This window comes from Pinus tabuliformis, chromosome J (genome assembly GCF_031772625.1).
Source record: "Pinus tabuliformis cultivar Carrire ecotype Pingquan chromosome J, CPIR1, whole genome shotgun sequence".
Taxonomy (NCBI): Eukaryota; Viridiplantae; Streptophyta; class Pinopsida; order Pinales; family Pinaceae; genus Pinus; species Pinus tabuliformis.
Genome location: NC_142295.1, coordinates 578,207,566 through 578,227,466, shown reverse-complemented (window position 1 = coordinate 578,227,466; position 19,901 = coordinate 578,207,566). Strand labels below are relative to the sequence as shown.

Here is a 19,901-nt window from a genome sequence, read left to right as displayed (position 1 = left end):
GATCATTATATAATTTTCCATCCATCTCGATATGCTTTTAGAGAGGAAAATTAGAAAGAATCCGCTTATAAGAGCAATTTTAGCGACAAGACCCATTATGGAGAATTGGAGTCTGAAACCATCCAAGGTAATTTGAGGCCTTAAATGACAATAATGGGGGGTAAAACTTTGTCATTGAAGCATAGCACCCTGTCACGCTATTCTACACAAAAATACCTTTCCAATGGTCCAAGAAAGACGTTAATCAGAGTTTGAATGTAAAAGTTATGCCTCCCAAAAGTTGACCTATCACGATTGACCACCATAATTCGAGAGGATGCCACGTCAGCCCCTATTACTCATGGAAAAGGGGCTAGCCATGTGAGGACTATGAAGAAGACTCTAGAAGGGTTGAATTGTAACTCATGTTGAGGGTTGAATGGGTTAGAGCTAACCTCTAATTGGCTATCGAGCTATGTTATAACCATGTCGTTAGGAGGAAAAGAGGTTCCATTCTATTCGAGTGCATTTTGTTCAATAGTAGAGCAGAGTAGTTGAGAGTGGATAGAGAGAGAACAATATAGAGAGGGTTTGTGTTCTATAGCAGCCCACAGGCCACGGGTTTCAAGTAACTCCATAGAGAGTGCCTTCTCCTTTGTATTTGCATCATTTCCATTCAGACAAAAGAATGCATAGCAACCTCACCTTCCTACTAGGTTTTCTCCCGAAAGGATTTCTTAGATCATATCTTAGTGTCCATAGTGATTGATGTGTGTTTGTATTTCATCGATCTCCATTTTTTCACATTTAATTTACCACATAAATAAGCAAGAAAAACAGTAATTAATAAATCTAGAAATATAAGGAAAATTAACCCTCATAGTATAGATTTCAAATTTCAGTCTAATTTTATCAAATCTGCTGCCAGGAACTGTCCAGTGGAATATCCATGGCAATTTATAGATCAACAAGAGATCGAGTCGAAGGAGCACCATTTTTAGATGCTCCTTTTATTATGAGACAAGAGGGTGGCTGCACTACCTTTATCGGGACACAAAAGGTTCCCTCACTACTTTGCTTCTCTTTCCAAACTACAAATACCTCTCCCTTTTGACAGGGGATGTGTTAGGACATATATCTCAATGCTTATTAGACCACCTCCAATAGACTCCAAGTGTATCACTTTTTCCCTTTTGTCTCTTCTACTAATGGAACAAGTGAGATGCTAAGATCCAAGATAATTTCAATGTTATATCTATGACACCATGGACCTCCTCTCACTCTTCATCTAGTAGACAAGCCTATAGAGGTTCTTGAGGAGTTCTAGTTCTCAATCTCAACATAGCTCTAGTCTGAAAACATTCTTAAACATGATGGTCTTACCTCTCCTTTTGATTTGCACATTTCCACAACATTCAAAAAACTCTCTCTCCCACAAATGGAAACCATCATTTAAGACTTGGTTTTGTCTTCCAAAAATTCAACAAACCAATGACTCTAGAGTCTAATTAGTTGTATGCTTAGATGCTCTAGAATCAAAAAGACGATTCTTTGACTTACCTCACATCTAATAGACCACAAAAGCATAAATTTCTTCCTCTTCATGCTCTGTAACATCAACTTGCTTCTTTCCTAATTGCCCATAGTTGTATTGCTTATCACACAACCTTTTAATAGTCCTCCTGTTGAGAAATCTAGAGGCAACTCAATTAGGTGATTTCTCTTACTTTGATAATTGCTTGTGATGTTCTTTTATTTCACTTGATATTAGCTTCTTCTTTCACTTGATTATTATGTGTTCGTATCATCAAACAACTACCAAACTATGAAGATCAATAAGACAAGAGGACACAAAATGTAGGTTGCAAGCTAGGGCCAAAACCTCTCCTTTTGAGAGGAAAACCCACGCGAATTCTTCACTTCTTATGGAATGTTGAGATGACGAATTCCAAGACCTATGACCCTTGACAAAGACCCCTCCAAGACCAAGCCAACTTTCCTTCTTGATGAACTTTTCTTTCCTGCAACTTCGACCTAGCAACTTCCAACAACTTCAACCTAGCAACTCCCAGCAACTTCGACCCGACAACTTCGACTTCCCAACAACTTCTTCTGCAACTTCGAATTTCCCAACAACTTCTACAATTTTGGTCTTGCGGCTACTTCAGAAACCCTAACATGAGAGAGAGAGAGGTCTAAAACCTCAATGTTACTTCTCTTCTTCTTTTCCTTGATTGTCGTCCTTTTTCATTTTTGTCTTGCAGCTTCTTTCTTGAGGAGATTGAACTTGCTTGCATTCTTTTTAAATGAGGTCAAGTTCCTTCTTATATATAGTCTTCGAACGAGGTCAAATTTCTATCCATGAGGCCGACTTGTCACTGCTTGTAGGCCGACTTGTTCTTTGCATGATAACATGGCCTTGGAGGGTCTATATGACACTTTTCACTTTACATAAATGATATAACATGCCCAAAGGGGTCTTGCATGTATGACAATGACTCTTTGACTTCTTGACTCAAATGACAACCTAGAAGCACACAATGGGTGCTTGACCTACTACATAAAATAACCTTGAGCACGAAACCCATGCTACAAAATAAAAATAATAAAAAATATTTTTCTCTTTACATCAAATACATAAAATCATTATTATTATGAAGATCGAACCCGGTTACACATTTCAAGACCTCCTCCATGTGACCTAATTACCACAATAAGAACACTTTAACCTTAGCAAATTTACCTCAGTTTATTGTGCTTTCATCATTTCTTTTGTCTCCCTCTTTCTTTTTCCGTCCATTTACTTTAATCTATGTTCCAAAGGTGCTCTCATGTTCCACTAGTACTTCCAAGCTTCTTTTTTCCATCTGTCCTATACAACTTGACTACACCACTTCTAAAATGTGATGTTGGTAGTTTCTAAAGAAACATCCAAAGTTTCACAAGTTTTTCAGGAGGAGGTAGGTACTAGGCTCTGCAAAGTAATAACTATCAAATCTTCCTCGTCTACTTCTCTATTAATTGTTAAGGATCGATCACAAATGTCACTCAATTTTAGCAAATGGTATGTCAAAGACAAAAATTAGCACGTGGGCAGAAGCCTAGCATGAGCTCTACCCCCCTCATTAGCCATCACATGTTTCTTAGAGCAGTTGTTGCTCCATTCATTAAAAGGAACCCATGTATTTTCCCAACCTTGATGATCAATAAAACACCTCATCAAAAGGGGTAATAAATGTTAAATCTCTCAAATGCAAGCTTGGGCTTATAAGTTATGCACTCATATCAAAACATTATCATAAATGTAGTGACCGTACTAAATTAAAGAGCCATTACTGAACTGTGGAACTGTAAAGATGGTGAATCTGTGAAACTGTAAAGATGGTGAAACTGTAAAGATTACTGAAACTGTTTGAAATGGTATTAATTGATTTGATGAAGTACTTACCTGGTCTGCTATGGCTGTTGCGATGAGGATGTTGCAGAACTTCTCCAGCGCTCTCGTTACCGAATGACCAAAAACCACCCAGCCAAACCGAGTATACCTAGATACTCAATCCAGTATGCTTCTCAACCGATGCATACCGTTCCCCCGTGCCCAGAGACTTCAAAACAAGTAAGGCTCAATAGTTTCGAATTATAAGCAGTATGGATAAATTTCCTCTCCTTCCTCCTTCAACAGCACCCGGATCAGTTTTTCCACTTACAGCAAATACAAGCTCCACCATCCAAAGGCAAAGAACACCCCGCTCCCTCGAAACTCCTCCTCGCCCTCTCCTTATGTACTGGTCATTAGCGGTGGTTGCTCTCTCTCCACCTATGAGCCCACCGCTTCCTTTCTCAGCGACACCTCCTCAACATGCTGAGTCGTATCTTTCTTTTAAGGATATATTGACATGTGTGATTTTACTTTGATTAAAATTTTATTTATTTTAATTAAAATGTCCTAAGTTCATACATAGGAACTTTACTTTGATTTATTTTATCCCTTTAATAACTTATTGACATACTTGATTAAAATTCTGAGATAGATAATTATATAACCTGATTTTTAAGAATTTACATAATTCTTTACATCTATTGTCTTTATAACCCTTTTACTTTATACTTTTAAACTTAAAATCATTGGTAATCGCTCATTAATTATGGGGTATTAAGTAATATGCGCTGATGGGTGAATGCGACTTTTCTATTTGAAGGAGTGTCAGGATATTTAATATTTTAGGTAATTTAGAATATAGTTACTAGTGCAGTGCATGCGATACATGCATATGTAGCTATCATATGCATGCATCGTATGCATGCTAATATTCTCGTGCTCTCTATATTAATGATGGGTCACTACAATAAATAAGTACAAAGCACACCAGAGGGGTGGAAAAAGTAGGTTGAGGAAAGGAGTAACTCATGCCTCCACGATTACTCCCTCCTTACACTCATACACCCTAGATGTTGGACCACCATTAGTTGGTAACTCGGCTACGACACCTGGTCCTAAATTCTTACCCACTCCATTATCACCATCTACACATACATTTATGGACTAATCAGTTGACCTGGGACTTGTCACTTCCCCTTGGGAGTTGGAAACACCTAATAGGGTTATCCATCTAGCCACCCCAAACATATGAGAGGGAACACCTATATGAGACTTGGTCTAGTTAGATATTTGATGGTGATCTTTGTGTGAAGTATTGAACGCATCCATAACTTTAAGTGTGGTCCACTATGATACATCCATGGTTTTATTTAACTAATGATTAATTGAATTACACTTGATCTTGAGGGGGTTTTGTCAGATGGTCCATATCATAGTAGCAGAGGCTTCTAGTCTCTAGAGGTGATTGCCCCACCTACTCAGCAAAGTAGTAGAAGTTGTACTATCCAGTGCAGAGAAAGAGATTGACTTTGATGATGCAGTGTTGCTTACCTAGAGCAGAGCGTTGGGTTATTTGAGGACTTCACTTGATGCTTAACACCTAGAGGGACCCCCAGATGTTGCAAAGTTGAGCCCATGACGCTTAGTGTTAGAGATATTGATGATATTACAAATGGGCGTAGGATGTCCCTAGGCTAGCCTTGACATTGTTTGATGGGCATTACTTGGTCCAAAGCCCAAATGATGATGGTCATCCTTGAGATGACAAGAGAGGGCATGTACACCACCTTGGAACACTTAAGATATTTGGTGCCACATCACTACCTTTCTTCTTATGAGGGTGACATAGGGCACTTTTGGGGCATGACATATTGGCATGGAGACTTTTGATGGCTTGCACATGATTTTTGAAGCACTTCTTGGGATATGGAGCACTCTTTAGCCCTTACCTCACATTTTGAGGACTTATTGAGCTCATTTGGAGGGTGATATCACACTATTGGAGCATTTATTCCCACACATGTGGGCTTTTATGGCATATTTGTCTTGTTTTTGAGCTATGAGGTTGCCTTGTAACCTCTTTTCTTGTAGAACAGTCAAAAGTGAACTTGTCTTTAGGGTTTTTAGTCATTTTATTTGTGAGTGAGAGAAGGCTCATATAAATAGAGCCCCCTCACATCTATTTTCATCATCACACATGAATTCAACCTCTCTAAAAAGAGTGTGACTTGCTTCCTTATTCGATACATGGGCATAATTGGATCTTTTTTCAATGTGATTTGTCTTGGATGCAATTTTTGGCTTGGAGACACTACTATGGGATTGAAAGAAGAGCTATTGTGGAAAATATGTAAGTTTATTGCTGATTATTGATAATTTGCATACTTTAAATGTTTTAAGTAGGGTTTCTATTGCTTGATGTCTAAATGCTTATCATTGGAGAAACTTTGGAATTGTCTTCTTCATAGCCTATAAGTAAACTCCTAGTGTGCAGACCTTATAATTAATTTCTCCCCTCACAAGAATAGTAGCTAGGGTTTTACAAGTGGATGCCCTAGTGCATCCCCCCTTACTCCATCAAGATCCTTCCTTGGCATTTAACTCCATTAAGACTCCATTTTCCCTTGTAGGTTAAGGCACTAGTCTATAAGTGTGTTGATCAATCTTAAAATTAAATTAAATTTCCTTAAATCCTCTCTCTCTTAGATGGCTAGGGAAGCCACTAGGGTTTTAGGAGTAGAGTTATGTGTAAAGTGTTGGTTTATTGCATGGGAGTGGCTCTAAATTGTAGGATAATCGTCTAAAAGCAAAATGTAGCATGATAAGTTATCTTGCATGCCCTAGAAAGGCTGATGCCATCTCTATTTGTTGCTGTTTAAACTTTACACAGATCTAAAAGCCCTAAAACTGTTTTGATTGCATTAGCCATGGTCTTTATTGGAAATCCTTGGTTCCATTCTTGTTGAACATCAATTTAAGGGTTTTTCTAAGGTTTTTATATGCCATTACATGCCCTAATATTGAACATCATTCAAACGCTAACTTATAGCAGCCTCGGAGATGATCTAGCCTTTGAGAGCTTGAACCCTAGCTTTGAATGTTGGTCATCTATGGCCTCACCAAGCCATCCACCTATCCTTAGACCTCCATAAGAATTCACCTTGAGCCATAGTATTAGATTACAATGTAAGTGGCATAAGGAACCCTCCCTTGTGATTGAAATCCCACTAAACAGCAGGAGGAAGGTTGCTGAGGTGACAGTGGCAACCCTTCCTCATTGTTGCCACAGGGTCTGACCTTTGCCCAGTGAGTCCTTTCACTGGACTTGCTAGATTTTGTGGCAACACTCACCATTTTCTCTGCACAAATAAATGTCAAGCACCAATTACACAATTCAAATAACCTGAGAAAAATAGAGTTTACCACCAAACTCAGTTGTCCGCACACATAATTGTACCACCCAGCACCAGCACCAACCCAGTACCACTTAACATCTTATTGTTTCTGTGTCAGAAATTTTGTCTGTATGACAATCTCCAGAAAATAGATTTTTTTGCATAAATTTTTTATCAAAAATTCTATATATATATATAGTAGCAACACTCTGAGGTGTACAATTGTGGGTACAAAAATTCAGGACAGGTAATATATATATATATGAAACTTACAACCTGTCTCGAATTTTTGTATCCACAATTATATATATTAAACTTACAACCTTTCTCGAACTTTTGTACCCACAAATGTACACCTCAGAGTGTTGCTACTATTCAGCCCAAATTTGTGCAATTTCCGCTCATATAAGCATCGAAAATTGTGCCCTATCTATGTGATGTCTATCTTGAGATTTTTGCCTTCCCATGTCAGCTTGAGTCTTTAAATTTTGTGCATTACCTCTTCTAATTGTGTGCACCATCCTCATCTATTGTATCTTCAAAGTCTGCGTTGTCCTCAAATTATGTGTTATCTCTTTGAATTTTGTGCATTGTCCTCAAAATAAATGTGCTGCACCTCAAAATCACTCCTGTAATATAATAAATGACACAAGTGCAAACTTCCCTGTGCATGCAAACTATGTGTCTCCACCACGCAATTTCTTCATTGTCAGAAATCTGCTCCAACATGTGCTGATATTCCTAGCCTCATTCTGTGTTATGCACTTCCAGGATCCTTCAGCTAATAAATGTCCTTCACCATGTCTCTAGAATTGCCTTCTCCTTGGCTCCATCATGGCTTTGATACCATATCAGAATTTGTATACAAAATTGCAGATTCACCTAACAACAAACTGGAAGAGGGAGCAATTCGAACAGATTGATTCATATTTCCAAGTTAGATAGCATTAACAAGAGTGGTTGTTCATTTCACATTCCCAGCATCTAATTATTGATTAACACTTAAATAATATTTTGTGTTGATAACTTAATAATAGTACTTTATTACATCATGAATTTACTAAAATATAAAGTACACCCAAAGTAAAGCTTCCTAATTACATAATATGACCATTAGAACATATACTCTAAACATATAAAGTCCTAACCTCAAATGAAGCAAGCTAGTCCAATCTTCGAGAAGAAATCACCCAATTCCTTCCCGCAAAAAGTGTTCAATCCCCCAACAGTCAATGAAACAAACATTCTACTTAGAGTAAGTTCTGGGATCTTACACTCAAAATGATTTTCTTCTCTACGATGAGTCATAATGAAGGTATCAGTCCCAAATAAAGCAACTTCCGATCTTACTAGGCTGTTATAGGCAGTATATTGTCTACTAAAACTAATGCTGGTAACAAATAATAGAATATCATTACTTCAAAAAAATCATATTTGCAAGTATCTATAATGAAAAACAGATGATTCAGAAAGAATAAGACAAATCAGATAATACCCATAAGACAAATCAGTTAAGGCATGTACGTATATGTTTCAACCTTCAAGATGAGCATTCATCAAGGATAGGGTACCTCGCAGCTCAAAAGTTAAATAAAAACCCCCCAATGCGCTTAACCAAAACTATTCTCCTAAATTAGTTTTCCAATCCTTTCCTGTATAAAGAGCACAATGTGGATTGAACCTAGAAAATTTCATAATATATAAAAAAAAAATCATGATTCAAGATGGCCTTCTTAAGAAGATGAATAAATGGATATGATACTGCTCATTTAGTTAGGGAACTGACTATTAGGAGTTTTTTCTATCTTCATTATCAAACAAAATCAAAAAGAAAGGCCCCAGGCTCCTATTAATTGTCATCATGTTTTCTTGACATCTTAGAGTACTCATTTTAACAATTAAAGTTTAGTTGAATTTAAATCTTTCGGATAAAAAAGAAATTCACAAACACAAAATTCTTACTTAAGATGTCCAGTTTTTACCAGATAATAATGGTACAAAAGACAGTCATAGACTCGGTATCTCAAAGCAATAGTAAATACACACACACACACACTTTGAGTTCACCTTCGCATCATAGGCCTTGCAGTCAAGGATATCATGTAAGTCTACTTGGCACCGGACTGTACATATAATGCGTGCTAATGAATTGATATTCTGAATCTCCCCTTTTAAATCCTCTAGGACCACTGACTGCGCAATGCCTTCATGTTCCTCAACAATCAAATCAACCTTATTGAGGAGAACAACATCCTATTAAGAATCAACCGTCCAATGTTAGAACCTGCAATAGTTGATAACATAAAAGAAGGAAATCCAAAGAAAGCTTATCATCAGGGTGCATATGGAACTTAAACTATGCATAACCAAAAATGCTCTTGTTCTTTACTCTTATAAAAGGTTAAAGTCGTTAAAATAGGAGCAACTTTAGCATTATAAGGAGAATTCTAGCTTCTAGCAGCATGAGATGTGAAATTCCAGCCCTATCTACCGCAAATGCAATCTGCAAATATGCTTCAGGAATTTCACTGCCCTCCCGCTGTTCACTGAGCTGCAGGCGGAGATTTTTGGCATCTACTACCTACAAAAAGAATGCAAAGATACAACTCATTATGGAAATAGATGGCATTAAATCGCCTTTCAAAATAAAATAAAATAAATGCAAACACAATCACTTAACAATGAAAAAGATTTATTCTAATTTTTACTGAACACAACTGATACACAAAACAGGTCCACAGCTACTTTATTTGCACTCTGTTACCCCTCATGCCAGCAGGGGCACACATTAATTTTTAGAATACATTACACAAAATTGTAAGCCCAAAGGCCCTGTATTAGGTGTTCTAGGCCTTGTGTTTGGTTAGACCACGGCTGGTCCCTTGGGATTCATCTCTGGTTCTTTTGTCCTGAATAGGACTGAGGCCCTTGGATGGGATTACTTGAAAACTCGTGGTTTTTAGAGGACCCTGATTATGTAGGAGTTATCACCAATGTCTGGGCCAATCTAGCCCTTGTTGAGGTGCACCTATGTCTCACCGCATGGTTGTGTGTCTATTTAGTTTGTATGTGGCGTTGGCCTTGGTGCATGTTGACCCTACCGCCTACACCTATCTACAGTTAGTGAAAAAAGTCTTTAACCCCACAAGGTGTGGTTGGTGGCAAAGAACTAAGAGAAGGGGCTGTCACCTATTCCCAACTCTCTCCGTTTAAGCTATCTCCTAGGCTAGCTATGGGGGGTGGTCCCTAAAGGAAAACTAAGTTAAGTATGTGAGACTTCTAGGAGAATGTTAAAATGAAGTGGATTACTTTCTTAAGATTGCAAGAAAATATGATGTGAGCAATATGAAATGAAATAACCATTAACAACCATCAACACATGAGATAAGCATAAGCATATGAAAGACCAATGTCTTTTAAAGTATTGCTCAAAAAATGAAAGATATTTGCTTAACATAAATGAAATGCTTTCAAATAAAAGCACAAGTAACCCTGAAAGTGAAACAAGAAAATGTTAGCACAATAAAATAATCAATACAAGATATAAGGATGCTTTCAAATATATATGATCAATTGCTAAATCAAAGCATACAAGGATATCTTGCAAAAGGAAAACAATTAGTATTCTACTTGCAAAATATAGATGAAATAATGCTTGCCAAAACAAAGTATTCAATTCAACAATGACAAGTAAAATGACCAATTGCAAGTAAAACCATGAGATGTGTTAATATGAAATGCAACTACACTAGATTTGGATGCAATTATCTTGGTTATTTTTAATCTAAAATGCCTAATCTAGGTGAGAAGTCCTCTTCTTGAGCTCTTACCAAGAGGTAAAAATTGGGGTGACTGTAAGAAAAAGGGGGCGAAGACACGGCGGTGTCATTAACGATACTCGTCCCCTAAGTCTTACGAGCCAATGTGTGCATTTGTTCCTACAAGGGGACAAGACACCTTCATAACTGCAAGGTCACAACGCTTTTACCTTACTTTGTACCAAATGGAAGAACTTTCCAAAAAAGTCTTTTTTCCATATGATTTTTATCAACCAAGCTTATGCTTGGAGGTTGATTTTAAATGTGCAACTAAGTTAAGATGCCTACTATGATATGCAAGTAAATTTGCAAGTGTTATGTAAAAGATAGAGATGCTTTAAACACAAGATTGCATAACTTTAAAACATGTAAACTTGTGAAGTGAAAGTATTTGCTTAGACTTATGATAAATTTGTGATATACCCAAAGCAAAATGAGAAATTGACTTGCATGTAAAGTAAATGGCAATGCTTGTGAAAAGTAAACTCAAGATTGTACTCAATTAGCTTTACAAAAGAAAGAAAGAAACTTTGACTTGAGAGATTTGTTTGACATAAAGTAAATGTTTGTTTTGTAAAGTTTGCCCAATTACAAGATGCATCAAAGCTTAAGATGTGAATTTATTGCAAAGTAATGAAGCATAAGTGGACTTTAGACAATGTTTGAGCTAAATACATCAAGTTAAAGAGATTGCTTGCATGAAAATATATTACTATGAAACAAAAATTGTAGCTTGTAGCAATTGAGGCAAATAGTGCAAGCAAAATAGTAGTGATTTTAGTAGTTTAAAAAGTAAATGAGATTGTACGGTTGTGTTAATTAGCAAATTAGAGCATGCATGTAAGAGAAATGAAATACAAGAATCAACAAGTCAACTTCTAGTCCTCTCCCAAAGTGGAGAGATGGGGATGCCATGTTGGAAAATCAGAAAGGCAGTAAAGATTTTCTCGATCTTGATAATTACTTGTGATGTTACTTATTATTACGATTCTTTATATCTTCTTTCTTTAGTTCATCAAGCAATTACACAAAGCAACAGCACATAAAACAATGAACACAAGATGTAGGCACATGCCAGGGCAAAACCCCCCTCGAGGGGAAAACCCAGTCAAAGTAATTCTTCCTTTCAATAGTATTCTTTGAGACTCTTCACCCTAGACCTTGACCAGACCTTCCCTCCACACCAAGTCAACCTCTAGAAGATTGATCTCTTTCCAGCAACTTCGACTATGCAGCAACTTGCAACAACTCACGGCTTTTGGCAGTAGTCCAACTTGAGAGACTTCGTTCTCCCAATCCAGAGCACGAAATAGAGAGAGACCACCACCAAAATTTCGATTTTCCTTAACTCCTTAGACTCCCCCAAACTCGCATTCACTTCGGCTTCCCAACAGCAGACTTTCCCAGCCTCCTACTTCGCACTTCTGCCCGACAAACAAATTTTCGCACTTCTGCCCAGAAGAGAGAGAATGAGAAGTGATCCTCCAAATGAATTCGAATTCCTTCCTTTTATAGGCTTCTTGTGGGGTCGAATGGGTCCTTAGGCCAACATGGTGTGGAGGTTCCATAATTCATATTTGACTCAATACTAAACCGATTTACATGATTCAAAAGCCCAAGAAGGGTCTCTTTAAATGTACAATAATTCTATAGACTCAGAATAAATCCTAGAAGTCCTTAATGGGGACTTTGACCTAAAACATGGTGACCCAAGCATGAAACCCATGCTTTAATAAGTCACAATAATAATAATAATAATTCTTTTCTTTATTCTTTTGACAAGTACATTATTGAAGACCGAACATAGTTACTTTTTCCAACACTCCCTCTTAACTAAGAAGGTATTCATAATATACATATACAATGGAAGATCTCAAACTATATGAACCAATGTTTTGAAAAGCGCGAGCGGGATTAAATCGGCGCGGGGAATGAATTGGAAAAAATCGGAAAAATCGGGAAAAAAAGCGGGAAAAAATCGTTTGGTACAAAAATATTCATTTTTTTTCATTTTTTTTCAATTTTTTTAATATCTAAACCATCTACAACATAAAATAAATACATTGACACATAAATATGATAAAAAAACTAATATATAAGATGTTTAATATCATTTCTAGCGCTAAAATCACACATAACATTGAATCATGTCCTGAATAGTAAGTCCTGACTCCTGAGTCCCAACTCAGCCTCAAAATATCAACAAAAAATATGATAATGTATCTCATCATGTCATAATGTCATATACAATAAAATGAGGTCTAATCCTATTGATTTCCTCTGCCCCTCTTGCGAGAAAATGCCACAGCTTTCCCTTTCCCTCTAGAGGTAAGATGCTGGTGCCTGTGATGGTGCCTGTGCTGGTGGAGATGGCAGTGGAGTCTGATGTGCTCTAGAAGCTGAAGAACTAGAAGTAGGAGCTATAGGAGGTAGACCACGTCCTCTACTGGTGGCAGGGGTAGCCCGAGCAGGTGGTGTCACCTGGAAACATTACAATCTCCCAATCCTGAAATCCTGAAAAACTGATAAGTCTGCTGGATTTTAAATGAAATCTAAAATTCTACTTTCTCCATATGAAATCCAATGAGGCTGGAACCACTCTCAAACATCCTGAATCATTTCATGGTAATGTTAAAAATTTAAGTAAAATGATGAAAATGAAGATTAAGGAGAATGTCACTTTTACTTTAAGAATTTAACATTACCATGAATAGCATATCCATACTAGGGCCTAGGCTTGATCATTAAGCTGCCCCACTCAAACATTATTTGTTACTTTCAAAACAAATTGCATGAAAAAACCCAAATGACCAAATGAAAAACCAAAAAAAAAAATTATAAAATCGTGCTGTCTCGGCAACCCCGCGCTTTTTTCGGAAAAAAATCGCGCTTTTTCGAAAAAAGCGTGCTTTTTTCGAAAAAATCGGCAAAAAAAATAGCCGATTTTTTCGTGTAAAAAGCGCAATTAAATCGGCGCAGGGAAAAAAGCGCGATTTTTTCACAAAAGCGAGATTTAATCGCGCTTTTCACAACACTATGAACCATGAAGAACTTTAGGCATTGCAATGCCATGGACTAGATTCCTGACCAGAGCAATCTATCCAACCAGTCTCTCAACAATTTAGGCACCGCAATGCCATGGACTAGATTCTTGACCAGGGCAATCTATCCAACCAGTCACTCAACAATTTAGGCACCGCAATGCCATGGACTAGACTCCTGACCAGGGAAATCTATCCAACCAGTCACTCAACAATTTGGGCACCTCGATGCCATGGACTAGATTCCTAACCAGGGCAATCTATCCAGGTGGGACTAAGGTGAACTCAAGCTTTTAGCCCCTCTAGGTACCATTAGGCTTACTTGCTAACCACCAACCCAAAAATCCAAGTGTGTAACCAAAACAGAGCTCAATAATCAACACCACCTTTCCAACTTCGGGGACTCAAACATCAACACAAAGTGTCAGCCAGATGTCTCCCCAGGCAATACTTCTCTCGCAAAGCCTCTGTTAATTTTAGGCAACAATGGTATGTTCTATGCTTTAGAGCAATTTTACTTCAATTTCTTTATGAGCCCAATATCAATTTTAGTTTAGCAATCACATAAACATGTAAATAAAATGTAGATAGGACATAAACATAAACAGTAGAAGACAAGAAGACACAAGATGTGGCACCAGCCAGGGACAAACCCCAATGTGTGTTGATTTGGGGTAGCATCAGATGTGCTCTAGCCACGAAAATTAGTGGAGAGATTAGGGCACATGAGATCTCCAATACCCAGAAAGGGTTTGGGCAGATTCTAAACAGTTTGGGAGATATTAAAATAATTAATATTTTTAATGGAGTTCCTAAGTTTAAACCTAGGGAAATTAAAATATTAATGTGAATTAATATAAAACTGCGTTAGAATGGTAGAAAAGACATGGACCAAGCCAGATCTAATCTTAGCAGTCGATTAGGGACTTAATCTCGGTCGTTGATTTGTCAACGAGAAAAGCATAAGAGGAGGCTTGAAGGTCACTTGGAGAATACGCCAGAGTGATTAGTCATTCTATTCTCTAGAGCGGGGTTTGCTAAGAGAGATAGAATCAGTGATCAATTGTGGCAAGGCGCAGTGAGTACAAGGAAGAGAGGCAGGGAGAGTGCCGAGAGACCAGCGCAGAAGCAGAGAGGCAAACGCAGAGCCAGAGGAAGCCACGCAGAGGCAGCAAAGACTGCGCAGAGCCAAAAGGGGCCTGCGTCATCTATGCAGAGGCTGCAGGAGTGACGCGGAGAGCCAGAGAGGTTGCGCAAAGCCTCAGTAGGCTGACGCAGAGGATTTCAAGCTGACACAGAGGCCAGCAGGGCTGACGTTGAGCTTCAGATTGTGCTGGAGAGGGATTTCGTGGAGCAGGCTTTTCGAATACCTGTTTCCGAAGAGAGATATTGCTGCCAGATTTTTATCTCTGTCGGGTTAGCCAGTTTGGCACCCAGTGTACTCAGAAAAGAGCTACTTAATAATAAAACCCTCAGATAGCTGCACCGATTTTCCCGCATTGGGTTTTTCCGGGGACATTAGTCCAAAAATAATGGTGTCATTTGTGTTCTTGTTTCTGTTTCCTTCAGTTGATGATCTGTAATATGTTGAGCATGCATTTGTATTTATTTTCAAGATTTACATGGTAAATAACTTGTTAATTAACAGAACAAGTAGGTAGGAATAAATCAGTAAAGTGCATGGAGGGTTTCTAACTGTTAGGCTTAGAAGCTTCAACATTATGGGGAAACCCTTGTTCAAATCTTCTTTTAGTCTTCAATAGTTCAGCAGAGAGAGTACAATTTACAAATTCTGATAATTTATAACACCAACAAAAGAGCCCTAACCAGAAAAGTCAATGCTGGTCAACAGGGCATATTTGACCCTCAAAGATTTGGTCAACTTTAGTCAACTTCGGCCTCCAAACAGCAAGATGAAACAGACCTCAAAACAGTCGAATTCTTCGGTCAATGTTGGTCAAAACTCCTCAATTTTCATGCCCAGAATTGCAGCCTGCTTAGACAGAGATTCCTCACCCAAACCGAAGTCAAAACAAGTCAACGCATCAAGTCAACACAGTCAAACAACCTCCCAGCAGCTCAGTCAACATTGGTCAATGTAGCAAACAGAAACCCTAGTTCACATGTGTGGAGAGAGAGAAGACTGCCTCGGATAGTGTGCCCAATCACAAGAGGAGAGAGAGATATGTGTGATGAGATGATGGTGAAAATGACTTGAGGTCTCCTTTTTATATGCAACGTTGAGGATGAATTGGGGGCTTGTGTGCCTGTTTTGTTCACTGGCCGACCTTGACAATTTGTCCATAATATAAATAAATTCATATCTTCATTTGTACATGTCAGAATGGAATGATCTTTAGATAAATCCTATACCTCTCCAAGAGAGGACTCTAATAAAAACATCAGCTGTCATAATTTAGATGACCCATATGGAGTTTGGCCTTAGTTGCCAATTTTAACACTCCCTCTCAACTAAGGAGAACTCCACCAGCTATTCCATCTGCCAATCTGTACCATCTCTGCATCCATGCATTGCTCTGCTATGCTCAACTATGAAGAAGAAAAAGTGATCAAAAATGTATTATACCATTCTCTACTAACCTAAAGTCAGTCCCAATCAAAAGAGAGTGACTCATACCATTCTTATTGACCCGAAGTCAATTCCCATTGATCCCAGATCAATATCGGACATCCTAGCATAGGGAGTACGGTAGTACACGATGCGTCCATCGGTAGTACTCTGGTCCTTATCCTCATTTCCCTACTCATTGGCTAGATGAGAGGTACTTCCCATGAGTTCCAGACTGCATGGGTAGGATGTCTCGTCAGGAGAAGGATGAACCACTCGTCCTGCTCACATGTCGCCAAGAGGTATCACAGAGTAAGGATGAATCACTCACCCTGTACACAACAAACCACTAGGGGAAGGCTGAACTATTGAAATGTTGAAATTTCTAAATCTGACACATTAGAAATCCCTATTGTATTATCTGGTTTATTATCTCCTACTTGTTCTTTCCATAAACAATTTATTTATAAATATAAATATCGAAATAAACACAAATGCAGCCTCAACACATATACAGATCAGCAACTGAAATAACTGAGACAATCACACGAGGGACACCGTTATTTTTGGACAATCGTCCCCGGAAAAACCCAATGCGGGAAAACCAGTGCAGCAGAGATGAGGGTTTTATTATTATGCAATTTTTGAATACAACTGCGGTGCCAGAAATGGCTCACCCAACAGAGAACTCGGCAGTAATACCTCTCCTCGGAGACAGATATTCTGGCTGATCAATCACCGGATGAACGATCCCACAGCAACTACGACAGCTCCTTAGATGGACAGGAAAAGTTGCTCCAAGCTTCTCCACTGCTCTGCATCACTCTGATAGGGACTGTGTCACCATCTCAACTCACCAGCACTCAGTCTACCCCACGAAAAATCACCTAGCTCTGCCTCTTGGCCCTACGTCAGCCTTGCTAACCTCTGCGCAGCTATTGATGCCTCTATGTCAACCTCTTGGCTCTCTGCGTCAGCCCTCTGACCCTCTGCGTCACCCACGGCCTCCTCAACCTCTGCATAAGTCCCAGTTGCCTCTGCGTCAGCCTTCCCAGGCTCTGCGCTATCTCTCTAGCACTATCTTTGCCTCTCTTCTATGTATTCTCGGCCTCGTGCCGAACTACCCCTTGCTGCAACAGATCAGTGGTTCGATTCTCTCAACAAACCTCACTCCAGAAAATTGAATTGACTGATCAATTTGGTGTGTCTTCAACTAACCCTCAAGCCTCCTCTTATACTTTTCCTATTGGGTCTTCAATGGCTGAGATTAAGTCCCTAGCCAACGGCTAAGATTAGATCTGGCTTGATCCTCGTCTCTTGGAACCTTCTAACCCAAAATTATATTAATACACATTAATATTTTAATTTTCCTAAGTTTATACTTAGGACCCCATTAAAAATATTAATTATTTTAATATCTCCTCATCCGGGTAGAATTTCTCCAAACGATTTCTGGGTTTTGGAGATCTCATGCGCTTTAGCCTCTACACCAATTTTCATGGCTAGAGCACATCCGATGCTACCACAAATCAACATGAACCACTCGCCCTATAGTTGCTCATCGCTCCAAGTACCCCAAGCCCCCCGGAGCTCCCAAAGCTCAATGTCCATCTCGTACAGGACCCTCATAAGAGGGTCTCTACACGACTCCAAGTCGTTTTTAGAAGGCCAAGAATTTGACCTTCCCTAGGGGCTTTGTCAGAATATCAGCGACCTGCTCATCAGTCCTAATGTGATGGAGCCTTATTGCTCCTCGTTGTACCATATCCCGGATAAAGTGGTACCTAATATCTATATGCTTGCAGCGATCATGAAACATGGAATTCTATGATAATTGGATCCCACTCTGGTTGTCGTAGAAAATCACAGTGGTATCCAGCACATGTCCAAACAGCTCACTGAAGAACTTCCTCAACCAGAGAACTTCACAGTAGGCAATACTAGCAGCTATGTATTCGGCCTCGGTGGTGCTCAAGGCAACCGATTTCTGCTTCCTACTCATCTAGGATATCAAAGCAGAACCCAAAGAAAAGCAGCATCCAGAAGTGCTCTTGCAATCCACCACAAAGCCAGCCCAATCAGCATCGGAATAACCATGCAGCCTCACATTTCCGGCAGTGTATCTCAGTCCATGAGTGATCGTGCCCCGAAGATATCTCAGAAGATTCTTGGCGGCAATCCAATGTATATGATGAGGCTCAACCATGTATTAGCTCAATGTGTTAACTACAAAACATATGTCCAGACGGGAGTTCACCAAGAACATCAGTGCTCCTATGAGTTGACGATACTCAAAAGCATTTCCCAATTCAGGTCTAGCAGCACTACCACATAACTTCTTAAAGTTAAGTTCCATCGGAGTAGTCACAGGCTTGCAGTCCACCATCCCAAATCTTTCCAATATCTTCACAACATATTTTCCTTGAGAGAGGAAAATTTTACCTGGCTTTTGCCAGACCTTCAACCATAGGAAATAGTGCATCAGTCCTAGGTCCTCCATCTCAAATTCAGAAGCCAACTCCCTCTTACATTTGTGAATGAGAGGGTTTGCACCTGTCAGAAAGAGGTCGTCCACATAAAGTACCAGAATGAGAGGTTTATCATTTTCAACCTTAAAGTAAAGGTTCGGATCAGCTTCACTTCTAGTGAATCCCAGCTTCATCAAATAGCTATCGATCCTCTCATACCAAGCCTGGGGTGCTTGCTTCAATCCATAGAGAGATTTCTTCAACCTGCATACATGAGATTCCCAATCATGAACTTCAAACCCCTCGGGTTGTTCCACATAGACTTCCTCTTTGATTGAACCATGCAAGAAGGCGGTCTTGACATCCATCTGATGTAGGTTCCATCCTTGCGAGGCAACAAGGGCTATGATCGAGTGGATGGTGGTGTATCGGGCAACAGGTGCAAATATCTCATTGTAATCTACACCTTCCTTTTGAGAGAAGCCTCGAGCAACAAAGCGAGCCTTGAACTTTTCTGCACTTCCATCAACTCCATGCTTGATTTTGTAGAGCCACTTAGAAGTGACAACCGATTTGTCCTAGGGTCTAAGAACCACATCCCAAACATAATTCTTCATAATTGACTCGTATTCTTCATTCATAGCATCCTTCCATACTTGTTGCTTCACGACTTCTTTGAATGATGAAGGCTCATTTTGAATGATAGTGCTCATGGTGGTCAAATATCCTTGGTACCTATTCGGCTTCTTGCTTTCACGGAAAGTCCCCCTTGGTGCAATGTGCCTCTCAGCATCTTTGAGAGTCTCCCTAAGCCATGAGGGTCTCCTCTTGGAGGAGGAGGGCTCATGAGGGAGTGGATCAATAGGATCCATACGTTCATCAACATCAGGCATCGTTTTGTCCTCTTTTTCACCCTGATTTCCTGTGCCAGCTTCTTTGTCCTTCCTTAGAATAAGAAGGTTGTTGATCTTCCTGAGGGCCATATCTTCGTCGACGGTGACATCATGACTTATCTCAACTTCCTTTTGACCAACCACATAAATTCTATATCCCTTAGAATTTTCACTATAGCCCACAAAGATTCCTTTCTTCCCAGATGCACCCAATTTGTTTCTTTTCTCTTTTGGCACATGAAAATATACGGGGCTTCCCAAAATTCTAAAATGAGAGACATCGGGTTTCTTACTAGTGAACATTTCTTCGAGAGTCTTGGAGTCAAATGCTTGATGAGGGCATCGGTTTTGAACATACA

At 39.1% G+C, this 19,901-nt stretch overlaps 1 protein-coding gene across 1 annotated transcript in view; it reads right to left on the bottom strand.

Moving 5' to 3' along the window:
- The window catches only part of LOC149228300 (uncharacterized), a 130,252-nt gene that overhangs the window by 32,447 nt on the left and 77,904 nt on the right, over positions 1 to 19,901 (bottom strand). Inside the window, exons 4-5 of the mRNA XM_089378144.1 lie at positions 9,245 to 9,334; positions 8,821 to 9,006 (exon numbers count right to left, since the gene is read on the bottom strand). Coding sequence (XP_089234270.1) covers positions 8,821 to 9,006; positions 9,245 to 9,334 — 276 coding nt within the window. The remainder of the gene's footprint in view (positions 1 to 8,820; positions 9,007 to 9,244; positions 9,335 to 19,901) is intronic.